The sequence below is a fragment of the Pleurodeles waltl genome, chromosome 11 (assembly GCF_031143425.1).
Source record: "Pleurodeles waltl isolate 20211129_DDA chromosome 11, aPleWal1.hap1.20221129, whole genome shotgun sequence".
Lineage (NCBI taxonomy): Eukaryota > Metazoa > Chordata > Amphibia > Caudata > Salamandridae > Pleurodeles > Pleurodeles waltl.
This window is the reverse complement of record NC_090450.1, coordinates 324913681-324933432: the sequence shown is the minus strand read 5'-3', so window position 1 is coordinate 324933432 and position 19752 is coordinate 324913681. Positions and strand designations below refer to the sequence as shown.

The 19752-nt window shown below is 42.3% G+C and overlaps 1 protein-coding gene across 7 annotated transcripts in view; it reads left to right on the top strand.

Moving 5' to 3' along the window:
- Nucleotides 1–19752, top strand: part of WDR53 (WD repeat domain 53) — a 167102-nt gene that overhangs the window by 27887 nt on the left and 119463 nt on the right. For 4 of the 7 annotated variants that reach the window (XR_011199402.1, XM_069213591.1, XM_069213589.1 and 1 more), the window contains exon 2: nt 4377–4874. The exons of 2 other annotated variants lie outside the window; for them this stretch is intronic. Coding sequence is in view for 4 of the 5 variants with exons in the window: in XM_069213591.1 (XP_069069692.1) it covers nt 4395–4874 (480 nt within the window). In the remaining variant the exon portion in view is untranslated. Of the gene's footprint in view, nt 1–3298; nt 3421–4376; nt 4875–19752 lie in introns of those variants that run through there. One more of the 7 variants, XM_069213590.1, reaches the window with a different exon arrangement.

The following is a 19752-nucleotide window of genomic DNA, read 5'->3' as shown; positions in this document are numbered from 1 at the left end:
TTCTGGATCAAGAGGAACCTCTGCCAAGGAGAAGAGCTTGAGTCTTGAGGAGAACCTGACATTTTGCCTGTTGCTTTGCTGTGCTGGCCTGCTGCTTCTGCTTGAAGAGGGAAAGGACTGGACTTTGCGTCCTGAAAACCTGCTTGTGAAGTTTCTCCAAGGGCTTGAACTGAGCTTGTTCCTGTTCTGACGTCTCGGGGAAATCAAAGACTTCATCTGCCAGTGCCTGGGCTCTTCTGCTAAGAGTTATGAACTGCTAAGTGGTGCCAAATCAAGTCCCTGGGGCCTTAGAAATGGAAGCTGTTAACCTGCGAGGGAAAACTCCACACACCGCTGTGTGCGCCTCAGAAAAATCGATGCAACTCTTGTCCCATGGCTGAAAATCGGATGCAGTGCTAGCCTCGTGGCTGGAGAATCGTCGCAGCTCTTGTTCTCAACGCGGACCCTTTGCACAGCGCGTCAGTTTCCCACACATCGATTCTAGGCGTCAGAATATTCAACGTCACCACACAGACCTGAGGCTGCTTGTACGGAAATCGACGCATGCCTTCCCTGAGAGGAAAGAATTGACACATTGCTTACCTGGTGGAGAAAAAATCAACGCACGGCCTCATTTGGGAGTAAGGAATCAACGCATTGCTTGCTTTTCCGATGCACGCTCTCCCATGCAGCTTTATATTTGACGCATACCAGGTACTTTGTGCTTAAACAACGCATCCATTGATTTCTGTGGATTGAGACTCTTTGTACTTTAAAAATTAATATCTTTCTTATGTCTGTTGGATTGTTGTTGTTTTAGTCTTGTTTGATTTAGATACATATTGCCCATTTTCCTAAACTGGTGTGGAGTCCTTTTGTAGTGTTTCACTACGGTGTGTGATGGTACAAATTGTTTACTTATTGCCACTGAGATAAGCCTGACTGCTTGTGCCAGCCTACCACGGGGGTGAGCAGGGGCTATCTGAGCTGTGTATCCCCCTTACCATGACTACTGTAAGGCTCCCTACTTAGACAGGAAGTAAACTGACTGCCAACTATAGACCCCATTTCTAACATGCGCGCTATACAAAAACCTTACATAAATAAATAATGGTTCATGTGTACTTTCCATTGAAAAGGCATTTTTTGATTTGCCTATAGCTTTTGACCCAGTGTAAGGATTTATTCAAAATTTGGCTGTTTACTTGCTTAGTAAGTTTAGTGTTGTCATGCCAAGTTTTGTGAAGATCTATTTAAAGGGTAAAAAACGTAAGGGGTTGATGAGAAGTATTTTCCCATTTTAACTTCAATAGAAAATGTTGCTCATTTCTACAGCCTTAACTGCTGAACAGATTTACGCCAGACTTGGCATAAAAATTGAATTGAACTCAAAAGTGTGATTTCATTGATTTGGTGTAAATCCGTTCATTAATTTTTTAGATATCAAAGTTTAAAAGAGATGCCCTCCAGGTTTTAGAGGACTAACACTTTGGTTTATTTATTTCTTGTTGGGCCCCAAGAGCAGTGAAGAAGAGTGCAAGCAACTATTGAATTATTATAAAGGAACCATGGTCCCTCGTCAAAGCATACAGAAACATTACAATAGGGATACCATCATGTCCATACGTATAGTCCAATCAACATATATGAAAAACAATATACATTATTTTGAATTAATACCAAAGAAAGTGGGGTAAAAAGGAGACAACCAAACAGTTCAAATACTAAACTCGGGCATATATATGGGACAATAATCAATCAAGTAGGTCAATCACAACTTGGAAAGAACTCTACTGCCCTTATGTACAGTAGTATCAAGAATCCGAAAAAAGGTCAGAGTGTCAAAAGTCGATGATTTTTCGATCTACATAAAGATGACCAAAATCTAACACGGTAGATTACTGCGGCAACAGCAAGCGGGAATGAGGCATCATATTAAGCAGCCACCACAAACCACTGTCATGCTTTGAAAGACGTGCCTGAATCATGCAGTTGGAGAATCCCACAATACAAGCAGCCGTATGCCGACGGGCCACAGCAGCTACTGACAAGCCATCAGTCAAATAATTATAATTCAGGACTCAATGTGATGATTATGTGTGCTGGGGTGTTGCTACTGGTAGAAATGTCACCACACAAATAATAAACACTGATCCAAAATGCACACCAACCCTTGGGAGGGATTTGGGGGAGGAAGGGAAATTAAAATAAACTTGAGTGTCCTTAGGGAGATCAGTTTTTTTTGTTTGCATATGGAGCTTCCTTTGGCAGCTTTCAATTGTGACAGTAATGCTATTGACTATTTGGAGCCAAGGTGCTTTAGACTGTGGAGTAAGGAGACCTCATAGAGCCAGCCTGAAAGTTGTTGAAGCTGTGCAAGTCAACCACCAGGCCATAAGCATCGTCATAAGCATTGTCTGAAGTACTGAAGCTCCTTTCCTTATTGTCTGATATTTCTGTTTCTGTCGTTTGACATTGCAGTTTTGTTCAGTCAGCGTAGTTTCTTCTTCGTACTGTCACTAATGTGCCGTGACTAAGGGTTCTCTTTCTTCGCTCACCTCTTTGCTCCACTTGTAAAGCTGGCACATGTGAGTAAGTTCTTCTCACATTTGTCCAATTCTGTGCAACCTGCTCACTATGGCTGTGATCAAATCCATGCTATGTTCCTTCCAGACAGCATGCAGTAGACATAGCAAACACAAAAAAGTCAATTCTGGAGCTCAGCGAGGAGTGAACACTTCCCTGACCAGCCACAACAAACACTGCAATAGCCTCGGATTATAAGCATGCCTGGAGGCGTGTGAGCTTAGGCTGTAAGCAGAGCTCAAGCAGACCCCCTATGCGATGCGACTTAGAATAAGAAATATAATTCTTGCTATTATTTTAGAAGTGAGATTGTTGATGGCATGTTGCCATGATCTTTTTTTCTTCCACTGTCGTGAGTTAATTTTACACTCTGCTTGGGTACACATATTTTAGCTTAGCTTAGACCTGTGGCCTGTGCCCTTTTACCTACATATGTGTTCTGATTTCATTTATTCCGTTTCATTCATTTTTGTTAGGTTGCTTTCAGCTGGGATGTTTTTATTTTCTTAATCATCTGTAACTTTGTGAATCTGTGAAAGCATTGTTATTATTATTCTGCACACAACATTTCACCATGTACCCATGTCAAAGGTTGATGTGTCCGAGTACATGATAATCCAGCTAACAGCTGTCTCCACAAGAGTTTGTAATCAGTCCAACACATAGGCGCCTGCCCGCATTAGGCCCTTTTCACTGAACAAAATGTTTTCTTATAAAAACAATGTCTAGGCCATGTGACAACGGGGAGGTCACTCCAGTCAGGATTCCATCCACGCTGTGTGCCATTTCATTGCTGACCTCTGCCCTGCCTCTACAGCCAACCCAGGAGACGGCGGACAGATATCCTTCCTTCAGGTAATGGGGTGGGTGCTCTTCTCAAGGACTAAGTGTGGACCATGTTGGCTATCACTGCTGTGCTCTCACCTAGGAGTTAGGTGTTAGGTAGGATTCATCCATGCATATTCTTCCAATATGAGGTGCTGCCGCCCATAATCCAGCAGTCCTGTTCTAACGAGAGTCCTACAATACCACATTGATGCAAGTTGCATTTACTGGATGACAAAATGAGTCTATTATCATTGAGTTGTTTAGTTGAACAAATTAAAGTTTAAATTACTGTAAAACTGTTGCTCGAAGAAGAGGTAACTGACCAAGATGAGGCCTTTACGTGAAATCTGGAAGAGAACTAAAAGTTGAAATGTCTTCTAGTGAAGTAAAGACAGTACCCCTGGAGCATTGTAACTGCTGAAAACAGTCTACAAAAGGGATTCTTGTATGACTATGTTTGGCAGATCATGATGGCTAAAGTCTGACAAAACGTGGTTTTGTGACAGCAAATCAGTTTGAGGATTTGCTTTAAAATAAGCACACTGCACATGGCAGAATCACAGGAGAAGTCGAAAATCCTCCTTCGTATGATTCAAAAATACGGCTTTATTAGCTTTCCAACTGTTCAAGTGACTGTGGGTTGTGTCTGTGATTTGCCCCAGTACCTAAAAAAACAAACTGTGTTCAGGATTGATTTTGTAGTTTTGCAAATAGGCGAAGGGTATGCCCCTTTATTTAATGCCTTTTAAAAAAGAGATTAATAAACCTGTATCTCAATTTACATGGCATTCTTAATTTACTTGGCGCTCTGTTTGTTTCTTGGACAACACTCCTTGATTTTTATAACTAATTTGATTAGAGTGTGCTCAAACCTTGACAACAGCCGGTTGCATAACAAATGATTTAATTCAGAGATGCGCAAAGTATGTGATGTCCTGTCAGATACTGCTGAATGTTGCATATCCACATTTGTGTCTTGACAGGACTTCTCCTGATATGCCATGGCAGTGAAGTGGAAAAATGGACATGCAAATTCTATACTGTGTCTGAATGTGAGCAGTGACGGGCTAATTGCCTCAGGAGCAGAGGCAGGGGAACTTACCATTTGGAGCGATCAAGGTGTCCCACATGACCAATTCAAATTTGACAGTGGGGAAGATGTGACCTGTGTGGCTTTTTCTCCCACCTGCCCTAGTAGACTATATACCTCTCATGGTGAAACTGTCAGTATTCTGGATGTCCGCTTACTTAAGGAACCTGTAATGCGCTTCAGTGTGAGCGAGGACGAGATCAACTGCATCTCTGTCAATGATAATGAAGGCCTCTTGTCTGCGGCAGATGATTCGGGGACAATAACAGTCGTTGATTTAGAAGGCAAGAAAGTCAGTCGATCCCTTCGAAAGCATTCAAATATTTGCTCCGCTGTTGCCTTCCGGCCTGGAAGGCCCCAGAGTATGGTGTCCTGTGGCCTGGACATGCAGGTTAGTAAATTTAAAGCCTTAGAAGTTCTTGAATATGAAAACGTGAATATAATTAAGTGTTTGAGACTAAGTTTAAATAATGGATTGCTCTACTTAGTATTATGTGGCCATTCATACTATTTGTTACCTGAAAGTTCATTATTCGATGTCTCCTTGAAGAAAACTCTCTCTTCATGTTTTTTTTTTCTACGGCCCCGGCCAGTCATTGCTGGGCACTGATTTTGTGTGTATTGTCATGTATTGCCAGTTTCTAGGGCATCCGGTCCTAATGTATTCCATCTGGATAACATGTTACCCCCCTTTGTATGCTTGGTTTTCCTATTCTAGGAAGGTTGATCCGTTATGACTTACTAAAGGGTATAAGGTTTCGAACTTCGATACTCCATAGTTCAAACAGTTACGTAAATATAATGTAAAGTCACTGATTTGTTTTTAAATAGTATGTATCTTACTTTAGCCGAAAGTAGCAAAAATAAAGATTAATAAAATAAAAGCAGTTGACACTTTCTGCGGTTTGGATACACCCCAAACACTATTATAGCCTGTATGTAGAATGCAATATTTTACATTAAATGAGGACCGATGGATAGTGTCACTGTTTAAAGAAGGGAAAGGTGACCTTCACAGGCTCCGTGAGTTCCTGGGTTTGCTACAAGGCTTATTTACTCCACTTTGGCAATGGGGCACACGTACTAGAAGCCAGACAGAATAGTACAATGTATCATGTATACTCTGATACATCTTTACTCTGCCTTAGTTATTTTGCAGCCCCGTTGCAGTGCTTGACAGGATTGCACCGTAGTGTTTTGTCTGAACTAATCCATCAGTGTAGGTGGCGAACAGAACTAATAGTGCTCTAGTCTGTTTATTATTATTATAGTTTGTTACAGAAAGGGTACAAAGACACAGGAGCTCACTCGACCAATCTCATCAAAGCTGTAAATATGGAAACACCCAAATCTGGTCTTACTGAATCCTCCACAAATATTAGGACAGTAATGCGCCAAGTAAGCTAAGGGTTGGTACTGATCCTTTTGCTCACAACAGTCCTTTGTTTATATTGTAAATGGTGATGCTATTTAGAAATGTACTTTTCATAAAAACTGCAGAAAACGTAGCTCTGAATACATTCTGGCAAGTTATAGATCAGTTAATACAAAACAGCTTTAGGATAAATTGTATATGGTGCACATCCCAAATGAAATACATTGATAACAGCAGTGCTTAATTTGTGCTTGTTGTTTCAGGTGCTGAGCACCAGCACTTATTTTTGAGGGCCGGGGCTTATTCTTATGCTTCAAGCATTTGCTGCGAGCAAAAGACACATATAGGAAAGACGGATGAAGGGAAAAACGAAAAATCGTCACAAAGGGTGAAAGTAAAAAGCTGCAAGAGTGAACTGAAGGGGCAGCGAGTGACTTTATATGGATTGAAGAGGCCCGAGATGGCTTCAGGATTACGCCGCCTCAGTACTCCATGTTAACACATTTAATTACAGCAGCCGCATTTTTAAGAGGAGGGCTTTGGGCACCGGCACCTTTTGTGTTTACAAATTAAGCACTCGATAACAGGTGTTAGCATCATTATGCATGAGCAGTGATTCTCCTTGAAAGGACGAAAGGCTGAGCAGAGCCATCTGGATTGCATCCTGCAAGCCTCTTGACTGCAATTGGTGCATTAACACATCAAATTTAAGAGCCAGAAAGACATGTTTTAAGGAAATGGAATTCGCACACCAGCCCGTGGTTTGACACTGTCCCGTCATGTGGGTGGCTCGTGGACATGGGAAAGGATGTTTAAGTGATAAATGGGGATGAAGACTAGAAGAAAGATGTTAAGGAGAAACGGGATTGGAGAAAGCGGGAGGTAAGGAACGGTCAGAAATGAATGTGCTATTAAAAGGCAACGTGAGGAAAAGGAGGGGGAGAAATGAAGAAAGAAAGAAGGAATGTAATGAAAAAAATTGATTGGAGTAAAGGGAGAATAAGGAGGGAGCAAGAGGAGGAAATGGAAAAGAAATAATGAAGTAGGGCAGGGTTAATAGAAGGAAAGTGAAGATGGAATTACAGGTGAGGAGAAGAAGCCATTATAAGTTTAAAAAAAGAAAAAAAAAGGTGAGAGAAGCGACAGATGTAATGGCTAAATTGCCCAATTTTTAGGTTGAGAATAACAGATTGGCTACCAATACTTACCATGTGTTGGCTTTTTGTCATTCGTATTAGCTTTCTTAATGTTCAATGGCTTACCTTGTCCTTCCTGTGTTTGGCAGTCCCTTGGAACACATAGGGGGTTATTCTAACTTTGGAGGAGGTGTTAATCCGTCCCAAAAGTGACGGAAAAGTGACGGATTTACCACCAGCCGTATTACGAGTCCATTATATCCTATGGAACTCGTAATACGGCTGGTGGTATATCCGTCACTTTACCGTCACTTTTGGGATGGATTAACACTCCTCCAAAGTTAGAATAACCCCCATAATCTTTACTTGTGACTTGTGTTCTTCCACAGATACCTTTTTAGAGAACTACTTTTTTCCTTTTTTGCTCAAGTGTTCCACAAGTGCATGCGCTTTTCTCACATTGTGCTCTTGTGCTCTTCTCTCAGCACCTTTCTGTTTCTTAGCCATGTACTTCTCTCACCCAGCACTGTTATATCATCTGTTCCCCCCCCCCCCCACCCTGCGATCTGTTTTGCTCTTTCACGTTAACCTGTTCTCTCCTTCTTGTGCTTCTCCCATCTGCCTGTGTTTGGTGCTTTTCGACCTCCACCACCCGCTTCTCCGTTGCCCCACATCTGCCTCTTTTTGCATTTTCACCCCTGAAGTTTTGAACTGATGCTGCTGTGTTTTTTTGACTCTGAGAGTGCATTGAGGCCTGCTAACCAGACCTCCGTGCCAGTGCTGATTCACATGTATGTTCAATACGGTACCTCTGATTGGCAAGAGTTAACTTACTTATAAGTCGTTGGTATATGGTCCCAAAGGTACCCTTAGCCCATACGTTAGAGTGTCCACCCAGGGCTTTAGCACTGAGTGTGCCAAACTACAAAATAGCTCCCAGCCTTCCATTCCAGCCAGGAAGAGAAATTTTAAATTGCTAACTGTTAGATCCATTTTGCTATTTAAAACAGTGGCAAAGGCCACACTTCCCTGAATTTCCATATGGGTGCCAACGCTGCGTGATGAAAATTACAGAATCGCAAATCTCTCTAAATTTATTGCACTCTCCAAAACCATCATGCGTTTTTCAGATGTCCCACAGCCTTGCTCACTGATACTGAGGTGCCATTTTACACCACTGTTTACTACAACGTAATGTAACATCACCATAAACAACAAAGACGTACGTAAGTTTGTCACTGCAGTGATACCCGCTTGTTGCACCAGACTGTTTTTCATGCACAATTGATAAAACACATGATGGTATAATAAACGTGCAAGCTTTCAGAAATAACACATAGCATTTCCCTATTTAAATTGCCACACTGCAAGTTCATTTCATTTCATTCCATATGTTTTCATAACATTTAACGTATGGGCAGGCCATCATAGCATCTCATTTAAGCATTGCTAAAAATATTCAACATCACTAAGAATTACATCACTCCCGCCCAAGTGGGCAAAATATACAGCTAAAAGCTGCTACCATTATTGTGCTCTGGGGTTCATCCATACTCAACACTTTTGATTGAATCAGTTTCTGATCCCGTTACACAGATAAAAGCAGCTACTACCATTGTTGTGCTCTGGGGTTGATGTGTACCTGTAATAACACTTTTGATCTAATAAGTATCAGATCCCTTGTGGGCATACTTACATAGCACTCAGTCTGCTCTCAGGGGCATCTTATTGTTAACATACCCTTATGAACATCTGTACAGTGCTGGATGCTTTCGTTCAGTTATACAGTACAGCCCATAATGGGCAACACTGTAGGAGTTTAGTCCTCTGATCACAATCATGATACACCCGCACTCATTGTGAATATCGAGTAGCACATTCATTCTAGATCCATCACGTCGGCTTTACTTATTTATATAGCATGCACCTGCATTAGCAGGTATGTGTCATGTTTCCCCCACATTGTGCTCTTATCACTATTTTAATCTCTTGGACTACTGCTCCTTGCCTCTGCATAATACTCTGCAATAAAAGTTCCCTTTGTCTAAAACCGTACTACATAGGGTTCACTCCTTGAGCCATATCTTAAATCCTGTACCATTATCTCTATACCTATGTTCTTATGACTTAAAACTGTTCCGAACTGTTGCTTCACGTTTGTTTAAAAGAGAGTAGGTCTACAAATGGGTGTGGAGCTCTTCCTCCAAGTTCATTCCACACTGGATCTTGGATTTCAATTCCACTATATAGCTTGACTCCAACTGCCTCCATGCCTTTTCCCTGTCTCCTCCTCTGATGTAACAGAGGATGACATCTATTTAAAAATATTGAAAGTCACTCATGTCACTTTGATGTTCTTCTCCAAATGCCGGTCCACAGGATATGCCGGGCCCTGCGTCAAACCCCCATAACCATCCAATCCCGGTGCCACGCACGGGCTTTGGCCATGTGTGGCAGAGGTTGGCCTCTGGGCCTGGCCTACAGCCAAACCACCTAACCACCCAACCCCACTCTGCGCACACAGCCTTTGGCGGTGCGCAGCGTGAGTTGGCTGCAGTGCCTGTCGTTTTGTGTGTAACAATAGGTGTGTCTAGGTGTGAGACTGGCTATAAGAGTGTCTGTGGGTGTGAGAGTGTCTGATTGTGCTCCAGTAGATAAAAGATCCATTCACCTCCACAATGGACTTCAGATAGTTTTTCAAAATATAATCGCAGAGTAAACACACTTGCTTTGCCTTTGCGAAGCCCAGGTTAGGTTAATTTGTCCTTTCCAAAAGTGGTGCTTTAACTGGGGCACCTGCTATGTTTATATTTATAAGTGCTTCTTGTTGAGGTTAAATTTTTGTGAAATGGGCATCATGGCCAGAACGGCCCAGTTTTTATATATTTTGGGGTGGTTGCGCACCTCTGCCTTCCCTAGCTGATCAATCTTAGGTGCCCCGCAGGGTACCCAGTGTGCGTTTAGGACTGTGGGGGAGAGCCTGAAGGCCCCCCCTGGTCCCAGCTGGCTACTCCTGTCCTGCAGGAGCCAGCATTGCTTTTGTACAGAAGGAGCTGCTACAGTTCCCTGTCTACAAAATAAATTATTTTGCTGCGAGCAGTGTGTTTGCTCAGACAGCCTGGGGGGGGGGGGGGGGTGACGGTCCCCAAAGCCATTAATGGCTCCTTGAGGGGGGCAGTGCAGCCCCACTCCATCATGTACAAAGCCCCGGGGAGGTGGTGATCCCTGGGGTCTATTACGGACAACTCTCATTCTTTAAGTTCAGCCCCAGGGAGGTGGCGGTCCCCGGATCTGTGTGTGGGGGGGGGGGGGGGTGGGCTGCACCCCACCTGCATTCATCATTACTGAAGCCCCGGGGAGGTGGTAGGGGGTGCTCCCCCTCTCCCCAGCATTTCTTTTACTATTTGCCCCATGCCCCAGGGAGGTGGTGGTCCCCGGGGCTGTGGGGGAGGGGCTGAGGGGGGCTGTGCATAATTCTTTGTTGGCCCCAGGGAGGGTAGCAGTCCCCAGGGCTCGGGGGATAGGGGGAACCCACCAGTATAATAAGTACATTTTGCTCCAGGGAGGTGGTGGTCCCTAGGGCGCTGGGGGGGCACTGCCCCCTGCATATTATATATATATATATATTTTATTTTATTTTTAAGCCCCAGAGAGGTGGTGTTTCCAGGGGTAGGAATAAGCCTCATTTATTTTAAACAAGCCCCCTGGACCACGTGGGGGTTTTAAGCAAATAATCGCTGGAGACCGTGCTTGTTTTTTTTTTTTTTTTTTTATATTTTATTTAACCATGAATTTGTGACATCGTCACAAATTTGCAGTGAGAATTGTTTTTAAAAAGTCCTTTTTTGCCCTGGCAAGGTCTAGGACCCCAACACTAGAGCTGAGGGGTCAGGGTGTCCCTACTGTAGGAGGCTGGCTTATAGTGGGTACCTTGTGGTACTTACACCTTGTGCCAGGCCCAGTTATCCCTTCTTAGTAGAACAGAGGTGTTTCTAGCAGCTTAGGCTGTTAGAGGTAGCTATAGCTGAGCAGTTTAGGCTGAACTAGAAGACATGCAAAGCTCCTACTATACCACTTATATCATATAGCACTATATCACAAGAAAACACAATACTCCGAGTTACTAAAAATAAAGGTACTTTATTTTAGTGACAATATGCCAAAAGTATCTGAGAGGATACCCTCACTTAGGAGGTAAGTAATATACACAAATAATAGATGTACACAAACCAAAATCAGGTAAGTAACAGTAAGAAAAGTAGTGCAAACAATGTGGAATCACAATAGGATGCAATAGGTAGAAATAGGCCTAGGGGCAACAAAAAACATATACTCCAAAAGTGGAATGCGAATTACGAATGGACCCCATGCCTATAGTAGGTTGTAGAGGGTCGCTGGGACTGTGAGAAAGCAGTAAGGGTGTTCAAAATACCCCACCCCAAGACCCTGAAAAGTAGGAGTAAGGTTACCCTACTACCCCAGAAAGACAGTATAGTTGAGATAGGGGATTCTGCATGAACCACAACTGCTACCAAAGCACTGAAGACTGATTCCTGGACCTGATGACCCGTAAAGGAAGGGGACCAAGTCCAAGAGTCACGCAAGTGTCCAGGGGGGGCAGGAGCCCACTAAACCGCGGATGAAGGTGCAAAAAGGCTGCCTTCGGGTGGAAGAAGCTGAAGATTCTGCAACAACGGAAGGTGCCAGGAACGTTTTCTTTGGTCAGAAGATGTCCCACGGCGTGCTGGAGGATGCAGGAGTGTTTCCACGCAGAAATACTGCAAAAATGCCTTGCTAGCTGCAAGAGTCGCTGTTGAGGATTTTGGGGGCTGCTGGGGCCCAGGAAGGACCAGGATGTCGCCCCTTGGAGGAGGAGACAGAGGGGGCGCTCAGCAACTCAGAGAGCCACAGCAGAAGGCAGCACCCGCAGAAGTACCGGAACAGGCACTTGGAAGACCTAAGGACAGCGGTCGACTCCGAGTCACAAAGGAGGGTCCCACGACGTCGGAGTCCAACTCAGCGAGTTGGGCAATGCAGGATGGATTGCTGCGGACCTAGGCTAGGCTGTGCACAAATGAAGTCTTTGAAAAGTGCACAGAAGCCGGAGCAGCTGCAGATCACGCAGTACACAGGTTTGCTGTCTGCTGTGGGGAGGCAAGGACTTACCTCAACCAAATTTTGACACAAGGGTCAATGGACTGTCGGAGACACTTGGACCCAGCTCCTGTGTTCCAGGGACCACGCTCGTCAGGATGAGAGGGGACCCAGAAGACCGGTGATGCAGAAGTTTGGTGCCTGCGTTGGCAGGGGGGCGATTCCGTCGACCCACGGGAGATTTCTTCTTGGCTTCCAGTGCAGGGTGAAGGCGGACAGCCCTCAGAGCATGCACCACCAGGAAACAGTCGAGAAAGCCGGCAGGATGAGGCGCTGCAATGTTGCTGGCAGTCTTCTTGCTACTTTGTTGCGGTTTTGCAGGCGTCCTGGAGCAGTCAGCAGTTGATCCTTGGCAAAAGTCGAAGAGAGAAGTGCAGAGGAACTCTGGTGAGCTCCTGCATTCGTTATCTGAGGAACAGCCCAGGGGAGAGACCCTAAATAGCCCAAAAAGGGAGGGTTGGCTACTGAGAAAGGTAAGCACCTATCAGAGGGGGTCTCTGATGTCACCTGCTGGGACTGGCCACTCAGCTGTCCGTTGTGCCCCAAGACCTCTGAATCCAAGATGGCAGAAGTCTGGGACACACTGGAGGATCTCTGGGCACCTCCCCTGGGAGGTGCTGGTCAGGGGAGTGGTCACTCCCCTTTCCTTTGTCCACTTTCGCGCCAGAGCAGGGCTGGGGGATCCCTGGACCGGTGTAGACTGGCTTATGCAGAGATGTGCGCCATCTGTGCCCATCAAAGCATTTCCAGAGGCTGGGGGAGGCTACTCCTCCCCAGCCCTTCACACCTATTTCCAAAGGGAGAGGGTGTAACACCCTCTCTCAGAGGAAATTGTTTGTTCTGCCTTCCTGGGACCAGGCTGCCCAGGTCCCAGGGGGGGCAGAAACCTGTCTGAGGGGTTGGCAGCAGCAGCTGCAATGGAGGCCCAGGAAAGCAAGTTTGGCAGTACCCGGGTTCTGTGCTAGAGACCCGGGATGCATGGAATTGTCCCCCCAATACCAGAATGGTATTGGGGTGACAGTTCCATGATCCTAGACATGTTATATGGCCATGTTCGGGGTTACCATGGTGACGGTACATATAGGTATTGACCTATATGTAGTGCATACGTGTAATGGTGTCCCCGCACTCACAAAGTCTGGGGAATTTGCCCTGAACAATGTGGGGGCACCTTGGCTGGTGCCAGGGTGCCCACTCACTAAGTAACTTGGCACCTAACCTTCACCAAGTGAGGGTTAGACATATAGGTGACTTATAAGTTACTTATGTGCAGTGAAAATGGCTGTGAAATAACATGGACGTTATTTCACTCAGGCTGCAGTGGCAGTCCTGTGTAAGAATAGTCTGAGCTCCCTATGGGTGGGAAAAGAAATGCTGCAGCCCCTAGGGATCTCCTGGAATCCCAATACCCTGGGTACCTAGGTACCATATACAAGGGAATTATAAGGGTGTTCCAGTGGGCCAATGAGAATTGGTAAAGTTAATCACTAGCCTGCAGTGACCATTTTAAAGCAGAGAGAGAGCATAAATACTGAGGTTCTGGATAGCAGAGCCTCAGTGATACAGTTAGGCACTACACAGGCAACACATACAGGGCATACATTATGAGCACTGGGGTCCTGCCTATCAGGATCCCAGTGACACATAGGCAAAACCAAACATACATACAGTGAAAATGGGGGTAACATGCCAGGCAAGATGGTACTTTCCTACACCTACCCTAAACCCCCCCCCCCTTTTTTTTGGGGGGGTGGGGGGGGGGAGAGACTCTCCTTGAGCAGAGTCCCAAGATGCCTGCCAACTCTACCTGCTTGAAGTGTTGGCAGCCAAACAGAGCTCTGCATTTCCTAGAGATATGCACATTTCTATTTCCTTAAATTTCTCATCAACTACTGAATGGATTTACACCCAATAACAGTAAGTGTAATCTGCGTACCGAAAGCTCCCTTTCTGCCAGATTTGGTGTAATTCCATCCAGCGGTTCGGGCTATAGTCTTGCTCCAAACTCCTATGGGAATTAACATGGGAAACTAAGGTTTTTTTTTTACGCACTTTCTCCTTTTCTCTGCCTCTGCTGGATGGATCACCCCAAAACTTTCTGTGCACAACAAGAATCACGGCACACTTTTTTTGGAAAACATCATAAAGATTCATCAGATGACCCCAAAGATATCAGCAAGTCAAAAAATGCTTTGGTAATGGCAACATGTTCATAACTATAACTACCTTCTGGCAATGGCCAGTAGGTAAAATAGATGGAGACAGATATATAGATATAGCTTTTATAGATTTATAATTCACTGGGAAAACAAAATGTTAGAGAGCCGTTATAGTTAGGCTCACATTTACCTCATACAAAACCATTGAAATTCAGTGGTTCTAGTTACCTGGGCGAACTATAACTTAGGCACCTGCAATGCACTGCTTACGACCTCACATATTACATCACTCGTGACATCTCAAAAAAACAAAAATTGTTTGAAAACACAATTAAAAAAAAGTTGAAAAGAGGTTCTTTTTATAACCACTTATTCTGGTTAAACAAAATATGTTATATGTTTGCTTGAAATAGCCAAAATACATGTTATATGTCTTGTGGGTGTAGGGGTGACTGAGTGCATGATTGGCTATATGGGTGAGTTACTGGGGGCATAAACGTCTGCCTGGCAAAGTGAGTGGTTGCAAGAGTAGTTGTATGGGTGAGTGACTGGCTGCATGAGTGGCTGTATAAGGTGAGTGATAGGATGCATAAATGGCTTTTTAGGTCAGTGGGTGGTAGAGTGGCCATGTGGGTGACTGATTGGGTACATGAGATCCTGTATGTGTGAGTGACTGGGTGCGTGAGTGTTTGTTTTGGTGAATGAGTGGGTGCATTAGTGGCTGAATGGGTGAGTGATAGTGATTGTCTGGGTTAGTAAATGGGTGCATGAGTGGCTGTATGGATAAGTGAATGTGTGCATGGGTGAATGTATGGGTGAGTGACTGGATGCTTAAGTGGTTGTATGGGTGAGTGATAGGGTGCATGAGTGACTGGGTGTGTGATTGGCTGCATTGGCAAGTAAATGGGTGCATGAGTGGCTGTATGGGTGAGTGACGGTGTGTGAGCGGGTGTATGGGTGATTGAGTGGGTGCATCAATGGCTGTATGGGTGAGTGAATGGGTGCATGAGTTGTTGCATGGGTGAGTGACTGGATGCATGAGTGACTCCATGGCTGAGTGACTGGATGCATGAGTGACTGTATGGGTAAGTGAATGGGTGCCTTAGCGGCTGTATGGTTGAGTGAATAGGTGCATAAGTGACGTATGGGTGAGTTAATGGGTCTGTACCACAGATATATGGATGACTTGATGACTGCATGAGTGGTGTATCTGTGTGAGTAAATGGGTAAGTGAATGTATAAGTGATGTATTTACAGTGGTATGAGTACTTACATGACACACAGAGTGTGTGTGTGTGTCAGATACTGTATAGGTCAGTAACTAGAAAACACTCTGAAGGCAGCAGATAAAGCACACTGTCTAAGGATGAAGACTGTTCCGTAAGTGTCTGAAAGATATATATTTCTACCACTGATCCTGTCTTCAAAGTTTTGATGACATACATCTCCAAACAATGTTGATAAAAGAATATAATTATGTTAATATCATGCTTAGAGATGTAAAAGAAACCAGTATACTCCAATTATGCTACAGCAGTATATGATAATTTAATAAAACATTTAATTTTCCCTCTTTCCTGTTCTCAGTTTTTATACTAGTATCTATAAACAATGTACTGTATAATCATCATTGAACAATGGGGGGAAAACAATAATTTAGATTGTAGAAAAAAACATATGCCCACAGTATTTCTCTACAAGTAAGTGATACTGTGAATTGCAGTCACTACAACCTTTACATTATTTAATTAAGCCACATTAACCAAAAGATCGTATGTTAAAAACAATTTGGTTAACATAGCTGGTACAAAACTACACACAAATATAATCAACACATGAATTTTCATTTTCCACATTATTTTGTATATATCATAACCAATAGGCTGAATGATGTTTTACATAATGATATTCCACATAGTCAGAATACCTTATATTTACTTTCTTCCAGACATTCTTTGAAAATATTTCATGAATAGTTCATTTTTAATATGTTAACATCACCCATGATAGGCCAAATGAATGTCTTAAGCACTGATGATCCACATAGACAGAAGATCCTATAGTTGTTGTTTTTTGTTTTGTTTTCTTTCATTGATACTATCAAGATATTGTATCCACACTTCACTTTTGGGTATTGTTTTGTTAACATCACCCCTGACAGGCCGAACTATGTCTTAAACAGTGATGATTTACATAGAGAGAAGATCAAATAATTAGTCTCTTCCATAAATCCGATGAACATATTTTATCCACACTTTATTTTTGGGGATTGTTTTATTGCCATCACCCCTGAGAGGCAGAATGATGTCTTAAAGAGTGATGATCCAAGTAGAGAGAAAACTGTATCTTTATTTTTTACCACAAAAACATTTGAACACTTTTCATCCCCCAGTTCATTTTTTCACTTGTTTTTGAAGACGCGACCCCTGATAGACTGAATGATATATTAAGCAGTAATGATAACCATAAACAAAAGACTACATCTTATATTTTTTTTCCAGAAACCTTCTTAGTACTGTGGCTGAAGAAATAATAGGTAAGAATTAGGAAGTTTGAAAGATAGTTATTCTTTGAATTGCAGACTACTGTCATTGCACTCCGTCCTTCCAGTTTGAGTCTTTAAATATACAGTATAATGTCCTATGTAATGTTAAGGCCTTTATGGAAGATAATAGCCAAAGCAAAGTACAGAAAGTTCTCCCAGAAATAGATATGTGTCCTATTTTAAATCTTGTAATCTCAGTGTCCAATTTTGATCCATCTGTTCTGCATCGTTGGAACATTGCTATATTGTATTTACCACTTTTCTGTATAACCAATGTACACAATAGATTTAATTTACAAGTTGGACAAGTCATGTTTTGGTCATTGTTTTTTATTAGTTTATCAAAAGGTATACTTTTGCAATCTGGCAGAGTTAAGTAGAGAAATCATTCAGATTAGATTTCAGTGTTAGATAGAAGGAACAATCTTCACACTCCTAGTTCCACATATAATTGAGTCCAAATATTTAATATTTATATCTGCTTCTTCTAAAACTCTAAGGATCACCATAATAAATTCCTGTGCATATTGTTGCGTCTTTAGAGTAAATACTACAGGTTCACTATATTTGTTTACTATTTCTCTAATCCCTGAAGCATAATGTATTACACTTTTGTCACAAGATAAGCGTTGAAGGCAATGAAATAGTACTGTGCACAGTGTTTTCAGTGTTTTTTCTTGGATTGCATTTACAATGTGTGGTAGGTGTAAGAGAACATAGGTGTTTACACCATTAGTGTTATGCAAGTGGTAACCTGCAAAATCTCCAACATTCTCTAATTGTCTTTTCCTAACACCATCTTGTGTAGCCTTGCTTTCTGTCTTTTCTGTAATTTTCCTTGATTCTTTTGCCAGTTTGTACTTAGTCAATAATACCCATTTTTCCTAAACAGAATACTGTCCTAAAGAGGACCATATTTACTTCTTAATCTGTTGTACTCTGTCACACAATTTGCATGTGCACTAAGCTTCTTCTGATCAAAATCAACCAGAAACAAACCAGATAAAGTTCAAGCTCATGACATTGCTACATATGGCATTCCTACTTTAAAAACCATACTTACATCAATAATAAATTGAGCATCAACACCTAAACCTTGAGACTTGTGGATAGTTATAGCATACGCAAGACAGGCTGGAAACTTGTTTTCTCCTGACATACAAATCTTTCACAAGCAAAAAGCGTACAATTTGCATAATACCATCAACCCGGTCAATCTTTATAGCTAAGAATTCAATCTCTTTGCGGTTAGAAAATTTTATGAAATCAATAACTTTGCCCATGGCACCATTTACCAATCCTTATTCAATACTTAAATTGTGTCTTAAAATTACTCTACAGTTTTTGCAGACACATAAACATTTCTCTAGTCCAGCTGTCCTGGATACAGATTTCTCCAGAGTTCAAATTATCTTGTAAGTTTTCTATTAGTAGTACAGTTACTCCTTGGTGTTACATTTTGTCATTAGCAGTAGTCTCCAAAATGTCTCCATTTTCCAATTTTAGTAATTCTTCATTAAATGCAGCACACTCTTGAAGTGTAGGCATCAAAGAAACTGTATGTTTCCCCTCTTTACAAAAGTTTACATTAGCTCTGCTGCAGTCTTCTTAAAGGAATACAGTTTCTTAGTAAGTCTACTTTTCAACGTTAGTTTTCCCACCTCTGTCGGAACTCCTACTCTAATGTCCTTTAGAATGGTTATGTACTCCATGTCAAAGGCTTCACACATCACAAGTTCCTTGTATTTAAAATATTGCCAAATGTTTACATTGCTGATGCTTCCCAATGAGTTTTGAGTCTCTTCATGTGAAAGACTTTTGAAAACAGGCTCTCCTCTTACAGGAGTAAGTAGTAGTAGATCTCCAAAAATAATCAAATGCTTTCCTCCAAACAGGACATCGTATTCAGTTTTTAATATCTGTTGCTTTCTCATGTGAACAAAGGCAACCATTAGATTTGAGACCATGCCTACCTCGTCAATAATTAAGTATCATTTTCTTCAAAACTCTTCACGCCTCATGACAATCTTCACTGGATAACATCTGGTATTCCAGGTTATTGTCGTGTTCAGCCAGTAGCATAAGTAGTCTACGTAAAATTATTCCTTTGATATTGTGCACAGCTAATTGAGTAGGTGCTGTTACTATGCACAATAAGTTTGAATCTGTAGTTTTCTGTAGATAAGCAGAGATAAAACTTTGATTAAAAACCTTTTCCAGTACCAGCTTGACCACTAATATATAATAGTTTTAGCTTGCATGATAAGTAATTGAATTCTTTCTTCTCATGAAGAAAACCATGTTTTGTTTTGTTTTTTACTTCAATGTAAATGTCTTTCTGTTAGTTGTTGAGTTGTCCAACTAACTGTTCCAGATCCACAGATTCCTGTCTAGCTTGTTCTATTGCAGTTTCCACTTCATTCATAGCTATTGCAGCTTCATTTTCAATATTAGGCTTTCAAAGAGGATCCTGACAAAGCTGCTGAACTGTGGCTGCTTTGAGAACTAACCTTAGCTCAGCTGTAGTAATGTCTTCCTGTTGTATCTCATCATTTAACATTTGTAAATAGTTTTTGAAGATGGAACAGTGAATACTATCTTTGACAGCATTAAAGGAATCTTCATAGCCGTCATAAACACCAAGTAATTCCAATTCTGTACGCCAATGTTTGAATAGTTGAAGAGCTAAATAGAAAAATTCTTTTCTCAGGGGTTTGGAAGCTAAGTTTTTTTGTGGTTAATTAAATTTAGTTTTCCATGGTTCACTAAACAGTCATATCCACGTACTCCATATTTCCCTTCTTCTGTGTTTTCACTTAAATTACTTCTATATCTGTAGTTCTGAAGAATTTCATAAAGGCACTTTGTCGTCTAGATGTGGACTTCTTCTTGGATAGTAT